Source organism: Danio rerio, chromosome 4 (genome assembly GCF_052040795.2).
Source record: "Danio rerio strain M-AB ecotype USA chromosome 4, GRCz13ab, whole genome shotgun sequence".
NCBI classification, from domain to species: domain Eukaryota; kingdom Metazoa; phylum Chordata; class Actinopteri; order Cypriniformes; family Danionidae; genus Danio; species Danio rerio.
This window is the reverse complement of record NC_141024.2, coordinates 40,505,349-40,522,426: the sequence shown is the minus strand read 5'-3', so window position 1 is coordinate 40,522,426 and position 17,078 is coordinate 40,505,349. Positions and strand designations below refer to the sequence as shown.

The window sequence follows — 17,078 nt, the reverse complement described above, 5'->3', positions numbered from 1 at the left end:
AACTCCCCTCCCGCTTTGCAACGGGAGGGAGCCCTGGGCTCGAGGATCTCATGAGCTCAGGGCTCTCTCCCAGGACAGCATGCCAAACAAGCTTTATAATTAATCATCAGCTAAGTGTGAACTCTTGAAAATATTTAAAACAAAAACCTCATCATTACTAAAACAATTTAATCAAATGTGACAATAAAGATGTGTTTAAATTGGTTCAACTAGTTAGAGACAAGTGAGGTCAACCTCAACAATGGGCAGCAGGGAGCGTGAGAGTACCGCGGTACGCCACGAGAGTATCACGATGTATCGTGGTTGGTGTATCGCGATATTTCGGTTCGGTTTTAATATCGTTACACCCCTAGTAATGATTAATAATGATAAGCAAAGTAACACTGTAGGATAATTTTAGGGTATTAAAGGCGGACAAACAAATAGATTACACTGTTGTTTTCCAGATTAACTCCTATAAACATTTTCCCATTCTTAAACGCATTACTTATTGAAGAATCCACTGAATAAATGCAGGATAATAAACCATCAGATCATTTTCAGCAGATCACAGACATCTGTGGACATTTATAAAGTTAAAGTGAAGTTACATCTGACATTTCACTTTCACATTCACACTTCAGCAGAGAAAGAAGAGAATAGCAAACCTGTAAACCCAGCTGAGCAGTGTTCATCTAGTGTCAGAGATCATACACACCTTTACAGTGTTGATGTGTGTAAAATTATCAATGAAAATAAGTGATCATCCTCTTTACACTCTTTTGAGCTGTTAATTTTGCAATAGTTTTTGCACATCAATAATGCATCATCTTAATGTGGTTTAATAGTTGATTTTAAAACATTATAAGTGTGATTTGTAGATGATCGACACCTAGATGCAGGATTACAGCTAGTTGTATGACTGTAAGACATTTACTCAAATGTTGCAGAGGTCTGAAATGTGTAATCAGGTGTAGGACTGGGTGATGGCAGACAGTATTTATTAATAATCGCCTTTAAAGATTTCTTGATGTCTGATAATCTCGTCTCTCCTCTCACATCTGTCATGGGACATGCCCCCACACACACACACACACACACACACAATCTCTGAAGAGGAATAACTGGAGAAGAAAGAAACGCTGGTGAACTCCTCTGAATGACCAAAACACCCAGGCGGGGCAGAGCAACAGACAGATGCTGAGCTGCTTATCTTGGAGGATGGCCAGCACAAACTCAATGCAGCTTCACACTCTCGTCCAGCCCTACATCACAGCATCATCAAGACGCATTTATTAACTACTAAAACTGTGGACAAGCAAATATGATACAGCCTATAGATACTGTCTAGCCAGTGCTCAGACTAATATGTGTGTAATGTGTTGAGGCCGCAGCTCATGATTGGCCATCCGCTTTCTCTTTCACTCACACATTCCTCTCCAAAGCGTGTGAGGGGGTCTAAACCTCAGATTATACTCATGAGCAAAAGGCCCGATCTCTCCTTCACATGTCTGGAGCTTTGTTTGCTTTATTTGTGTGTTAAAGTCATTCTAGATGTCTGTCAGCCTGTTCCTGTGGGTGAGATGGAGCGACTGACACATGAAATAAAGCTTTAGCATATGCATTCATCTACAATCTAAAGGGAAGTGTCGTGTTATTACTAGACCATCTACACTTACAGACTGGGCCGACATTTACTTGATCACTTCACTAGATTATCTTTCATCAATAATGTGGATTATCTAATCTAACCTGATCTAATCAAATTCACATCGCCCAGCCCTAATCAGGTGTCCATACTTTAAAGATGCTCCCTAAATGTGCAGATATCAGACATACATTATATTATATCACTTTCACTGCTTTCTAACCAGTGCGAATGCTAACTCTTATGTTTAGGATGGAACATGCTAGCAGTTAACGTTAGCTAGCTCTCAGCTAAACATCAGGTTTATTAGTTTAGCTTTAGCCGCCAGAAGTCTTAAGAAATAGAGCGGTGTCCCACATGTGTCTGAGTGACAGTGACTGATGCGCACTTGAACAGGGCACTCATATGGAGGAGGAGCAATAAGACGCAGCCGCAGACAAGCGTATCACACGAGAGTGTCAGTGCCCATTCTAGACTCACAGTGGATTTACCAGTGATGTTTTCCAGACAAACACACTCAACCAATGGCTATTGTAGTATATTGAAGACGATGATGTAAATAAACTAAAACAAACACAAACCCACTCTCTTAATGTCCCTTTCACCAGCCTGACAGTCACATTCACACTGATGGAGCATTAGGGGACTTTTATTCTGTCAGCTGAGAAACACCTGATCAATAATCATGAGCGCTGACTCTCCTTCACACGCAGCCGAAAAATGATCTTTAAAAGAAACTGACTGATTTAACTTTAAGTATTATTTGGGTATATTGGAAAAAGAGAAGCTCTGAAAGTGCAACATTTTGTAACAAACTCAGTGATGCTTTTAAATGCATTTGGGAATATACCTGTATGATACGATATGAAATCACATCCCTGCAAAAGTGTATTTCTTCTTCAGCCAATCCACTGAACAGGGATCCACATTTGTTAACCCAATATGAAATATCTCATTATATTAGCTATTGAGTGGAGAAACATTTACCTCAGTGTTTCCAGTTTACAGTGTTGACTCTTCAGTCCATCAGAGAGAAGCTTCACTCCTGAATCCTGCAGGTCATTGTTACTCAGGTCCAGCTCTCTCAGCACACAGTTTGAGGATTGTAGAGCTGAAGACAAACTCTCACAGCACTGAACAGTGAGATTACACATGACCAATCTGAGAAGAAGAACACAGATTACATTAACAGTGTGACATTAGTCATTCATCTAATGTAAAAACAAACTATGAGTTTAATAATATGATAAAACTATTGGAATTAGTGTCATTTAGAATTATTGAATATTGTTATTTATTAAAACTGAATATTAAATGTCATGAATATATTCTTAAATATTTTGAAATGTAAGAAAAATTTGAGTTCAGATAAGAGGACCACGAGACTTTATATATTTATGAACCTGCAAAATGCAAATGATCAGAGCCTGTCAAACCTGCTCCAATAAACCAATTCACAGATAAACTATAAATATAATCATTAAAAGTATTAAATATAAATAAAGATTTAGAGATAATTTAATAAAATAATCATTAAAATACACTGATTTTCTGAACTGTTTAAGAAAAAGAGCAACTTTCATTTGAAGAGCAGCATTTTGCAGTTTCTCCACTAATGCTCTTAAATATATCTGGACATTTCCATCTCAATCAAAACACTTTTAATGTTGTTGAGTGGAGAATCATTTACCTCAGTGTCTCCAGTTTACAGTGTTGACTCTTCAGTCCATCAGAGAGCTTCTTCACTCCTGAATCCTGCAGGTCATTGTTACTCAGGTCCAGCTCTCTCAGCACACAGTTTGAGAGTTGTAGAGCTGAAGACAAACTCTTACAGCACTGAAAAGTGAGATTACAGAACTGTAGTCTGTGTAGAGGACAAAGAGCAACACAATCAGCAGTAAGAAATGAGCAGTGTTGAGTGTTCATGAGTCCAGTCTACAGTGATAAAAGCAAAACTGGAAATAAACTATATATATATATATACTGTCCAAACAATACAGGGAAAACTAAAATAACACATCCTAGATCTGAATGACTGAAATATTCTTATTAAATACTTTGCTCTTTAGTTGAATGTGCTGACAACAAAATCACACAGACATGATCACTGGAAATCAAATGTATTAACCCATGGAGGACTTGATTTGGAGTCACACTGTAGTGAACTGCAGGATTTGCTGACACACTCCAGACACATGAGGTCCAGCATTGTCTTGCATTAGGAGGAATCCAGGGCCAACCACACCGGTATATGGTCTCACAAGGGGTCTGAGGATCTCATCTCAGCACCTAATGGCAGTCAGGCTACCTGATGGTGTTGGGCTGCAACCCCCACCTGTGGACATTGGGCCCTCATACCACCCTCATGCCTCAGAACAAGCCAATTTAATTCATTTAAACATATCTTCTTTTTATTTATTTATTTATTTATTTATTGAAAGTACATTAAACTAAACTAAAGCTGTATTTCCCCATTCATATGACTGTAATGAATTATTTAACAGATTATTAATAACTAGTCAGAGAGCATTTTACTGAGCTCAGTGTAAAGTTTAGTGTTTAGGCCTACAGTAAATGTAATATTAGAGGCATGTCTGCGGCGAGACGACAATACTGTGTCTAAATGTCCTATTCAGCTGGAGGAGCACAGGGATTTACAGGGATTTGAGTTATTTTTCAGGATAAACTGTAAAGCAAATGAAGTAGATTAGTAAATAAGTACAAATGTTGTTTGTGCGAGTAAAAAGTCAAGAAAAGTTTGTTAAATACGTTTAGAAATGATAAAATAAATGAGCAAATAAGGAAACAGAACACTGCCGCCGCGTCCCCATGCAGTAATATGGTGTATCAGCGATCTCACAGGGGGACGATATGGCCAGCTAAAGATTTTCTGTTAAAGCAGGGCAGTGATTCACTAAACTGATCTGAGTCTTCTGTGATCAATCAATGAATACTCACACAGCTCTTCTGCAGTTTCTCACAGCTGCTGTTAGTCTCCGTCTTCCCTCATCTGATGTGTTGAATTTATTAGAGTCTAACTCATCCAGCGGCTCCTCTGACATCTCAATCATGTAGGAGATTGTTGAGCAGTGAGCAGGAGAGAGTTCCTTCTCTGAGTGTTTGTCTAATTTCACAAACTCCTGAATCTCTCTGGCCAGAGTCTGATCTTTCACCTCCAGCAGACAGAGGAACAGATTGATGGATCTTTCAGCTGAGAGATGTTCATCTGTCTTGATCTCGTCTTTAATGTACTGTGTGATTCTCCTGATGTTCTCTGAGCTCTCCTCTGTGTGTGTCAGCAGATCCTGGAAGAGTCTCTGATTGGACTCCAGTGAGACGCCCAGCAGGAACCGCAGGAACAGATCCAGATTACCATTACTACTCCAGACAGCTTCATCTACTGCTGAACTGAGCAGATCATACAGAGACTTCTCAGAGCTGGACTGTAGATATTGATCATATGAATATTTACTGTCATAAATCTCCCTCAGCGGTTCTCTGTTCTTTGTTAAATGGCAGTAAAACACAAAGAAAGCAGCCAGAAACTCCTGAAAGCTGAGATGGATGAAGCTGTAGACTTTCCTCTGATGAATCACAGATTCCTCCTTGAAGATCTCAGTGCAGATCCCAGAATACACTGAGGCGTCAGTGATGTCTATGCCGCTCTCAATCAGGTCCTCCTCATAGAACATCACATTGCCCTTTATCAGCTGTCTGAAAGCCACTTCAGCAAGTTTAAGGATCACTCCTCTGTTGGACTGCAGGAGTTTCTCTGGATCTCTCTCTTCATACTTCTGCTTCCTCATGTTGATCTGAATCAGCAGGAAGTGGATGTACATCTCAGTCAGAGTTTGAGGGATTTCTGCACTCACATCTTCTTCCAGGAGCTTCTGAAGCACAGTGGAGGAGATCCAGCAGAAGACGGGTATGTGGCACATGATCTGGAGGCTTCTTGCTCTTCTGATGTGGGAGATGATTCTGCTGGCTTGATGCTCGTCGCTGATTCTTTTCCTGAAATATTCCTCCTTCTGAGGCTCAGTGAATCCCTGAATTTCTGTCAGACGCTTGATGTATTTGGAGGGGATCTGATGGGCTGCTGCTGGTCTGGAGGTGATCCAGATGAGAGCAGAGGGAAGCAGATCTTCTTTCAGGAGGCTCCACATCAACACAGCCACTGATGAAGATTCAGTCACAGCACAAACTTTCTCCTCATCTGAAAAGTTGAGTGTGATTCTGCTTTCATCCAGACCATCAAAGATGAACACAACTCTACACTGCTCATAAATCTTGGGCTCCAGATCTTCAAGTTCAGGATGAAAGTCCAGCAGAAGTCTGTGAAGACTGTACTGATGATCTCTGATCAAGTTCAGCTCTCGAAATGGAAGCACAAACATGAAATCTACATCCTGATTGGCTTTTCCCTCGGCCCAGTCCAGAATGAACTTCTGCACAGAGACGGTTTTCCCGATTCCAGCGATGCCTTTAGTGAGAACAGTCTTGATCTGGGCTTTCTCCTTCTTGATCTTCTCCTCATGTCCTGCTCCAGCTGAGGCTTTAAAGATGTCATTGCAGTAGACTGGAGTGTGTTGTGAGGGTTTTGTTCTGGCTCTTTTCTCCATCTGTAAAACCTCATGTTCTTCATTCACTCCTTCACTCTCTCCTTCTATGATGTAGAGCTGTGTGTAGATCCTGTTCAGGAGGGTTTGATTCTCTCCATGGTTGATTCCCTCAAATAATCTCTCATACTTGTTCTTCATGCTGGTTTTGTGCTGCTCTTTGACTCTCTGAAGTTCATCATGTTCTGGTTGGAGTGAATCCTGCTGCAGGTCTTCAGTCTGATCATCTCCATCCACACTGCAGGAACAACAACAACACAAAGAATCGATGAGTGCGAGTGTAAAGATCTTCTAGTAAAGCCATGTGTGATTTCTCTGAACCAGCTGAGACACAATACACAGATTTAATCAGATTTAATTTAAACAGCACACACTGATCACATCTACTGCTCAAAATGCTGTAAACATTTAATAGTACTTGTCATTTATTAAATGTAACACTTCAATCATTTGATATCCTTCATTCACAATGATGCTGGATGCTCACTGAAGACATTAAAAATCTTTTAGGATGAAAATGTGAGAGAGCAGAAGTGTAACACTGCCGGTCCTACACCACCCAACCCGCTCCGAGCTGGGATGCAACCGGCGACCTTCCGCATGGGAGTCGGTTGCTCTACCAAGGAGGCTAAAGACCATGGCCTCTAGCGTCTGTCACTAGAGCACCTTTAGAGGTCAGAGGAGTGAGGTTTACCTGCACAGCACTTACTCGCTGGCCTCTGTTACAATAAAGACTGTGTGGTGTGTTTGTCTCACAAAACTTGTTCATTCATCTCGTCTAAAATCTTTCTCTTGATTATCCACACTTTGCTGACTATTGTAAAAGCCTGTAAACTCACTCTACTAACTCTAACAGTTTGAGCATTAATACTTTATTAGTACTTTACTAATGATCAGATGTGAGTGTGTGGACATTTAGTTTTGAAGTCTCCTGTAAATGTAATACTTGTTTTTCTGATCTTCTAGAAACACAGGATCATATAATTGCTGCAGTGTGATCATGTGTGTGTAGAGATGATCTACCTGACAGCAGGTCGTGTGTTTTCACTCTTAAATTGTATTGGGTGAGCCATAGACGCATCACTCTTCATAGACACACAGCTGGGCTCTGCTTCTGCTTTCTTCTGATGAACTGAACTAAAACAGAGAAGATTAAAGTTGAGCGCTGCACACACTGCACAAACCTGATATTAATCATTCTTCATTTACAAAAACACTTGAATTAATTTCCTTTATATTTGAACAAAAACTGTCTGAATGTGAAAATATCAGCAAACACAAATCAAGACTCATTTCTAGTAGAGAAAGCCCAACAGAAATGCAGCACTATTAGAGCAGATTAGAGCTGAAACGAATCATCAAATCACTGAATAAAGTCCACAGTGTAGGTGTGGGAGGAGCTTAATCATTCAGGCGTGTCAATCATCATCACATGACTATATAAGCAGCAGTATAAACTGCACTGTGTCAGCTGACTGTTATTCCCGCCTCCAGCAGCTCCTCCTTATCCTCCTCCTCATCACTCAGTCTTCAGAAGGTCACTCATCGGGGTTTGTCTGCAGAGCTCTTGTCCAGACTTTGAGGACAGCAAGACAAGTTCATTTACCATCATCTATCATGACTGAATGAGCAGGAGAACTCGAGAAATATCAATTCTAGAAACCAAATGTGTTGATCAGCAGCATCTATGAGGCCAACACAACATGATGATGACTGCGCTTCAGTGAAAACAGACTCAGATCAGAGGAATGGCTGATCAGTACAGCACAGAAACAGCAGGGGAAAGTGTGCAGGAAAAGCCCTTTATGGCAGGAGATCGGGAACACTTTAGTTTAGCTCACAATTCATACTATTAACTACCGGCTTATTATCTGTAGAATGTGGACATATGAACTGCTCATTAGTAGTCATACAGTATGATCTTATTGTGGATCCCTAACCCTAAACCCACCTTCTACCTCACTAACTATTAATAAAGCGCTGATTGGTTTGTTAACACCATCAATTGTGGCCTGAAGTGTAAAGCCTAGATCTTCAAGCACTATCCTGCAGAGCTCAGATACAACATCTAACATCTGAAACCCAACAGATCCACAACACTAATTACCTGATTCATTTATTATAAAAATACTCATCAGTTGCAGATATTAAAGAGATGATCTACCTGACAGCAGGTCCTGTGTTTCCACTCTTAAATTGTCTGGGTAGATCCATGGACCGGTCACTCTTCATAGACACACAGCTGGACTCTGCTTCTGCTCTCTTCTGATGAACTGAGCTAAAACAGAGAAGATTAAAGTTCAGCGCTGCACACACTGGAGTCAACACAGCAGATTTACTCAACATTTCATCATTGTTTAACACATTTCATTTTTGTTCAACACTGTTTAAACAGCACTTCATGATACTTTTCATGATGATTGTACACAATCTTGCTGGCTGTGTGTGTTAAATATTCTGAAAGATTAAAAACACAACTAACAGAGAGTAAATATAATATCCCCAGACAGCACACACATGTTGGGCCGATGTCGGCCGAAGGTCAACACGTCGGCCCCTTTAATTCTAACATCTATATATGGTCAGCCAAACATACGCATGTTCACTCGGTCGTGTGTTCTATTGTTCCAGCTCATCAAACGTCGGCTCTGCGTGGGTTAATGACCAGAGGCCGACGAAGCACTTCATAAGCACTTTATCTCTCATGCCCTTGAAAGAATCCGGCAACATAGTTGGTTTACAAGTAAGTTTTCGCATGCATAATAAATTCAACAAACGCGACATACATCATGTCTATTGCGTCAGTCGGTCCAGCTTTAAATTGCCTGCATTAATGCATTAAAACTGACCAAAATATCTACAACATATCATTTCAATTCATTATAATGTAAAAAAGTTTTGTTTTCATTGTTATGTTTTTTTAATAATGAAAACATTTTGTCCTGCTGTAAACTGGTTTGCTTTTTTTATTGTGGCTTTTTCTAAAGCATTTTTCCCAGTGTAAGTTACAATCAAAGTCTGTTCTGCATTTCGGCTGTTAAATTAAAATAAATACCTTTTTACAGAGTGACATCTTTATTTTATATACAAGCATTTATATTTAGTGCTTATTTATTTTTGACAGTGAATCTGAGGCACAAATAAAGTGTGACTTTGCTTTGTAACAGTTTAAAACAATTTATAAGCTCATCGTAAAAATAATAGCGTATATAAAACCGCTAAATGCATTTTAAATTCAAGATTTAATATAAAAGGTTATTATTTAAATTGTTTATGGAGTGATCATGTTTATTTATGTAAATACTGCATGACTTCGCTGTGCGTGCGAGCGCGTCTCATTCCAACACTGTTGCTATGGGAAACGACATGACACGACGACACCACCTGAAAGAGACAACAACTTCTCTCACGCTGCTGTTTTGACTGTTTTTAGGCAAGTTTAGTCCCTAAAACAAGGCAAATACTACATAAAACTGTTCCTCTCACTTTTATTATTGGTAATTGATGCATATTCTGTTAAATATTTATGTTATATAAAATTGGTTAGTAGAGATGCTCCTATCAGCATTTTTGCGGCCGATCACCGATCGCCAAAATCAGGATCTGCAGATTGCCGATCACAGAATGGCAGGGGAATGGCCATTCAATTAGGGCAGTTACGGTCACCATGACAACCGCGTCACCGTAATAGATGGCGGCGAGGGAAAAAAGCCGCCTATAATCAACTCTTGCAAAAAAAGAAAGTGATGAATAGAAGACATTGATGAGAAATGGAGAAACATATTTAGTAAGTTAAGAACGTGCCGCTCCGCAGTGTAGAGAAACCTGCTTTCCGAGAAATGTGGGATTTCGGAACAGAAGCAAGAATTCATTAAACATTAGCTGCTTTTCCACTATCGTGCCAAACCGTTCTAAGAACACTTCGGTACGGTTACGGTTGTTTCTCCACTTGAGCCTGGAATGGCGCGGCACTATTACAAACCGTTCTCGGCCCGGAATTCTCGGCACGGTTAGACAACCGTGCTGAACTGTGCTGACAGATTCTGTGTGTTGACGTCGAGACTCGGTTGCTAAGCTACCACAGCTGGCTCAGCAGAAGCGCGCTAGTCATCAGACATCCTCAATAAACTACAGTGCATTTAATATAAAATAATGATCCAGGTCTAAACGATACAGTTTGAAAAGGGTTTTAAAACCATAGAGCAGTCTCTGGCAGAGAAGTGAATAACTCATCACATTCTAACGAAGATATTTTATTCATTAAAGTTATTATTTTATTGACTTGAATACAGACCTACTTCGCCTGCTGAATGTGAGTTTATTGCACGCAGCGCTGTATTTCACAGCACAAAACTCGCTCTGATTCGGGAGAGACATGCCAACGACTTGTGCTGCTGACTTTTTTTTCCTGCTGCGCATTGAATAAAGCGAATAAAATCACGCTTTGCATCGTCGATGTCCAAATTCCACAACAACATCACTTCATCCATGGAACACAAACTTGCAGACTCTTTTAACAACGAGGAAATAATTGCACTTTTTAATTCAAAGCCAGGACAGCTTGTTAATACCGGCGAGACCACCTGAAGGACGGCGTGTTCGTGTTGTAATGTCGGCCGTTCAAAAGACTTTGCTTGAAAGCTTTACGGAGCGGCACTGTAACTGTCCAAGGTACTGTTGTATGATTTATATTATAGCATATGCACTAATAAACAAGTAAAAAGAATGAATGAATTAAATGAATATGGATTCTTAAATGTCAGTATTGCTTTTACTCAAAAAATATCAATACGTTTTGACAAATGTTTTATAAAAACAAAATGAGCAATTTTCATCATTTCAGCTATAGGCAATTATATGATTCAGTTATACATAAGTTATATGACATTTATGAGGCATGTAACATGTTTCTGTGTTTTTTTTTTTTGTGGTGATCTTTAATATAGCTACGCAAATATTTTCTAAAACGTCTAGCAATATTTCGCCTACAGCTTGTTAGTTAATAATGAACACAAAAATAATTATAAAAATAAAAATAAAATGATCAAAATAAAAAGATAATAAAGCAGCATTTTAGTGCTTTATATGCTTTAAATCCTGCAATATAGTTGTTGTTTCATATTCGTTTTTTTCACTTGCTGCATTCGTTATTTAATGTTTGAATAGTAAAACAAATAACAGCCATCGCTTAAATGGTTTCATTTTACTATCAAAATGTAGTATATTTTATATCATTATCAACTTTTGATATAAATACGCAGTGTAATTTAATTAATTGTTAAAAATGAAATAATTTATGTGCTGTTTTTATTAGTGAAAGTGCCCGCTCACCTTTGACAAGGCCTGTCCAAAACGATATTTTTGCCACTATAATGCAAATGCACTATTATTGTTGTCTTATCATTGTTTTTTTTCTGTTATGTTCAGAGATTTTAAATATTATTTATTTCCCCTCCAATTATTTTTAATCATCACGTTACATTTTGGTAATTTTCCCTCCAAATAAAATTTAGCCAGAGCTGCGCAGCATATAAATAAATAAGGGTGCACATTTAGCACCCCTATTTGATAGAGCGGCATAACAGTGTTTAGTCACATGCTTTTGCTTTTATGAAAAATAAATAAATAAATAGTTTCGGCTCTTATTTAACTTTAATTGAACAAAGGGAGCCGTTTACATTGCGTTACCAAGGCAACTACTGATGCGTTTTGTGTAATGTTTTAAAGAGCTTTGTCGCAGCACGACAGTGGAAAATGAAACCGTATCCGTGCTGTCTGGCCCGGTTTGGCACGGAATGGAACAGTTCTGTTTAAAGAACGATTCAGCACGATAGTGGAAAAGCGGCTATTATAATCCCACTTAGGTCTTCACTTAAACTGGACAAAGTCAACATGTTAGTTTTTCTGCCAAAGAATTTAAAATATGAATAGAAAACAAAAGATGGACAGAACCTACGCTGGTTTTTTAAACATCTGACTTATATTGTCACTAGCAGGCTCTTTTTGCACTTCTTATAATTATTGCTATTTATACTATTACGGATTAGTAAAGTGCCATTCAGGCTATTTGTTAAGTACTTAAATATGTAACAATTAATGATTATTATACGGTTTCAAGCAGTTAAAGTTATTTGATATTTAACTACAATATTTTTAAGCAGTTTTGTGTTGTTTTATTAATGAAAGTTCAAAAAATAAACATGTACGTTTATACGAATGTTTTATTAATTAATATTTAATTAAGTTATAAGTTATTCCTTAATTTTTATGTAAAAGGTCAATTAACTTAGGTAGGCTACTTTATTTCTAGGTGGTACGGGAGGAAACTTTTTTTGCCCGTGAATATGTTCTCTCTACTTAAAAAAAAATAAATAGATAAATATTATTATATATATATATATATAAATATAACAAAATCATTCTTCATAATCGGATTTACACATACAATAAAACTATTGTGCCGACAAGAACAAGTCTAGATAGAGAAGAGTTAATAATATGCAATAAATATTAGTTAATATTAATGATCATAAACACGAACTGCGTTATGATAAACGCCTTCACAATGTCATGTCTACGATCTTTTTTGAAGAACAGATAATCCATGCCGTCTCCCCAGGCAGGTTTTCATCTGCTTTTTTTTTTCTCTTCTCGCTACAAACAATAAAGTATCAGCGCCAGACCAGTGGTTTAAATTATATTTTCTTTCCTGATTTCTTTCCGTTTTATTTCAAAAAACATAAATGTATAAAGTTTTGTATTGAATATATATTTTTAAAGATTAGCATTCAGCCTACACGCAGTGCATATGAGAGGTTGATGCGGCAAATTTCCTTCACTCATACACTATACACATTTCATTTATGACACTGTAAACTTGACTTCGCAGGCTGGTCATCTTTAGACTCAAAAGGCATTTTTAAGTGTCCTAACTTGAGACTGCTGCTGGGATGTTTCTTATTGTTAGCAATGTCAAAATGAAAGCAAACATTAAAAAGGGTTTTGGTTGTTATTATAGGAGAATTTCTGATGCATATAGAGGAACTTTTATTATGCTATCACTATATAATCTGCCACTATTAAAATATAGAAATACACTGTTAAAACATATAGAAATACATTCAAGTGATGCAGAGAATAACACACAGACATGCAGGGCCTTATAATTGACGAAAACACACACAGGCATACAGGGCCTTATAATTGAGGGCCTCACAATTGAAGCACAGCACGTCATGCGCCTAAATGAGAACATTCAGATAGAGCGTATGCAATACATTTAGACAAAAGTATGTACTGACCAAGACAAAAACAACCCTTGACAAAATAGCATACATAAGGAGAATCATTTAGAAAGTATGGAAACAACATGATCATGTGCAAACACATGATTTTAAGAACATGCTATATGACCTTAAGATATGTAAAAACAGAAAAACATACAGCCATTAATTAAAAAGCTAGGATACTATTGGAGCCGGGAAATCGCGTGATGCTATACGACATGTCAGGATGACTATGGGAAAAAAACTGTATATAAACTGTGGGTTTTTGAACATTGGTAGGAGAGAGATCGATCGACCAACTCTGCTGTAACAATAAACTGCTTCAACTTGAGAACTTCGAAGACCTCAGCCTCTTTTTTGAAACTTAGAAGATGTTTGTCGAGATCCAGCGCAACTTTCCACAACATTATCAATTGTATTGTTTCGTTTTAATAATAATGAATATAATAAATTATAATATTGATTATAGTGTAGACTAGTGTGCAGTGTCCAACAAAACATTTTTATTAGGTTACTCTAGACCTAATCCCTAACTGAAAAACAAATGTGAAAATGTAGTTGCGTCTCTGCTAAAACTAATTTAAAGACAAATTTCTTTTGCAATTTTTCTCCTTTAGAAATCAAGAGAGCTGTATTGAAAGAATTAGTTAAATAAAACGAATGAAATGAATGTCCAGTACTTTCCTGTGTGAGTTTAGTGCAGCTCCGCGTGTGCGTTTTAAAGGCTACTAGTGCACCCTGACCTGGCGCGGGGACCAGATCTCTGCACTATTGCTTTAATTTCACAATTTTCATAATTTCATTGCATTTTCATATGGTAAAATATCTAAATTTATGTTCTGAAAGTAGTATCAATTATGAGAGTGTTGGTAATTATAGGCAGAAAGAACTGTTACTTTTGAGTGAACTTCTGTCACAGAATTTTTTAGTTTTTAGTATGATTGACATATAAGTACTAGTACATAAAATAGATACTACTATCTAATGATTAAGTCCTAGTGCCTAATGAATAAGTACTAGTATCTAATACTTGAGCAGCAGTATCTATTAATTAGGTACTAGTATCTAAATAATAATTACCAGTAGTTAATGAATAACTAGCAGTACATAAAATATGTACTAGTCCCAGTTGGAATACATACTAGTCAAAACTGAACAGTTGATATCTCAATGACAGATCCCATAGAAATCAATGGAAAAAAAATTGTTACTATTAACAACAGAATAGTTACTAGTCACTAAAAAAATTAGTACTAGTATCTAATACATAAAAACTATAAATTAAATAAGTACTACTTAATGAAAAAGTACTAGTATCTAATAAATAAAACTATATATTTAATAAGTACTATACTTAATGAATAAGTACTAGTATCTAATACATAAAAACTATATATTTAATAAGTACTACTAAATGATTAAGTACTAGTATCTAATAAATAAAACTATATATTTAATAAGCACTACTAAATGATTAAGTACTAGTATCTAATAAATAAATTAAAACTGTATAAGTACTATCTAATGAATAAGTACTAGCAGTGTCGGAGCGCTAAATAGAAAGATAGTAATGTATTTAATTTATTTTATTTTGTATAATTTTTGGCCTGCTTTTTGCCAGCTGTTGTGCTGCCACCTATGGGGCATACTAGTCACTGCACTGTAGGAAAGTCAATATCATGTGAACCTAATCAGCAAGAAGCATGGCAGTGCTTTATGCCTTTATTGGACACTTTAAAAAAGACGGGGGAACTCATGTTGCAACTGGTAAGCTCCGCTCTGCTGTTGTTTATCTGAAAAAGTCGTGTGAGTAATTTACGACAAGTGATTGGCTTTTTTGATCAGCACTTTTGGGGTTAGCTGATCAAGCAATTTTTAGCCAATATCGTGATCAGCGGCCGATCAATCGCAGCATCACTATATATATATATATATATATATATATATATATATATATATATATATATATATATATATATATATATATATATATATATATATATATACAGTTGAAGTCAGAATTATTAGCCCCCTTTTGATTTTTTTTCTATTTTAAATATTTCCCAAATGATTTTTAACAGAGCAAGGAAATTTTCACTGTATGTCTGATAATATATATTTTTTTAGAGAAAGTCTTATTTCTTTTAATGAAATGCAATGAAGTCAGTTATTTATTTTTTAAAAAACATTTTCGGGACAAAATTATTAGCCCCTTTAAGCATTTTTTTTCAATAGTTAAAAGAACAAACCATCATTATACAATAACTTGCCTAATTACCAGGGCCAGACGGAATCTGCAGACGTTTTCTGCTATTTCTGCTGAGAATTTTGGTAAAAATCTGCAGATTTCTGCAAAATTATTTTGGGAGTATCCATCAGAGTATCATAACTAAAACCTTAATATATGAAATAAAAAGTAATAAATTACAGTATAAAAACTGAATAAATTTAGATATACACATTAACTCAAGTAAATAAACAGAAATAATGATGGGCTAAAAATATGCAGAAATCTGCGTGGCGCAGATTCAGTGTGGGCCTACTAACTCCTAACCTGCCTAGTTAACCTAATAAACCCAGTTCAGCCTTTAAATGTCATTTTAAGCTGTATAGAAGTGTCTTGAAAAATATCTAGTCTAATATTATTTAATGTCATCATTCTTTCATTCATTCATTCATTTTCTTGTCGGCTTAGTCCCTTTATTACTCCGGGGTCGCCACAGCGGAATGAACCGACAACTTATCCAGCAAGTTTTTTACGCAGCGGATGCCCTTCCAGCCGCAACCTATTTCTGGGAAACATCCACACACACATTCACACACATTAAACACTATGGACAATTTAGCCAACCCAATTCACCTGCACCGCATGTCTTTGGACTGTGGGGGAAACCGGAGCACCCGAAGGAAAGCCACGAGAACGCAGGGAGAACCTGCAAACTCCACACAGAAACGCCAACTGAGCCGAGGCTTAAACCAGCGACCCAGCGACCTTCTTGCTGTGAGGCGACAGCACTACCTACTGCGCCACTGCTTCGCCCTACTGTCATCATGGCAAAGATAAAATAGATCAGTGATTAGAAATGAGTAATTAAAACTATTATGATTAGAAATGTGCTGAAGCAATCTTCCCTCTGTTAAACAGACATTGGGGGAAAAAATTAGCAGGGGTCCTAATAATTTAGGGGGGCTAATAAGTCTGACTTCATCTGTATATATATATATATATATATAAGCGATATCACACTCATAGCAGTGTGATATGGCTGTATATCAGCACTAGTGGAAGGCGTGCGTTAGTGTCCACCAGTGCTGATTTACAGCCATATCACACTGTTGTGAGTGTGATATTGCGTTTATACAACAGGGTTGAGTTGAGGTCTCTGAATAACACTGTTGAGAACTGGGATAGGAAAGTAACCATACTGTGGTGTTAGTAACTGTATCATGCACCGAGTTTTGTGTGGCCGCTGCGATCAGATACTGTACCAAAGTTAAAGACCTGGGGGTGTTACAGACTGTACCAGAGTGGGGTGAAATTACAGGAGT

General features: G+C 37.3%; 1 protein-coding gene across 2 annotated transcripts in view; it reads right to left on the bottom strand.

Annotated features, from left to right (window-relative positions):
* Positions 1–17,078, bottom strand: part of LOC148680650 (NACHT, LRR and PYD domains-containing protein 3-like) — a 32,949-nt gene that overhangs the window by 11,631 nt on the left and 4,240 nt on the right. The window contains exons 5-10 of one of the 2 annotated variants that reach the window (XM_088650119.1): positions 8,408–8,521; positions 7,267–7,380; positions 5,155–6,481; positions 4,586–5,070; positions 3,318–3,491; positions 2,615–2,788 (exon numbers count right to left, since the gene is read on the bottom strand). In XM_088650119.1, coding sequence (XP_088506245.1) covers positions 2,615–2,788; positions 3,318–3,491; positions 4,586–5,070; positions 5,155–6,481; positions 7,267–7,380; positions 8,408–8,521 — 2,388 coding nt within the window. Of the gene's footprint in view, positions 1–2,614; positions 2,789–3,317; positions 3,492–4,585; positions 6,482–7,266; positions 7,381–8,407; positions 8,522–17,078 lie in introns of both variants that reach the window. The other variant, XM_088650118.1, reaches the window with a different exon arrangement.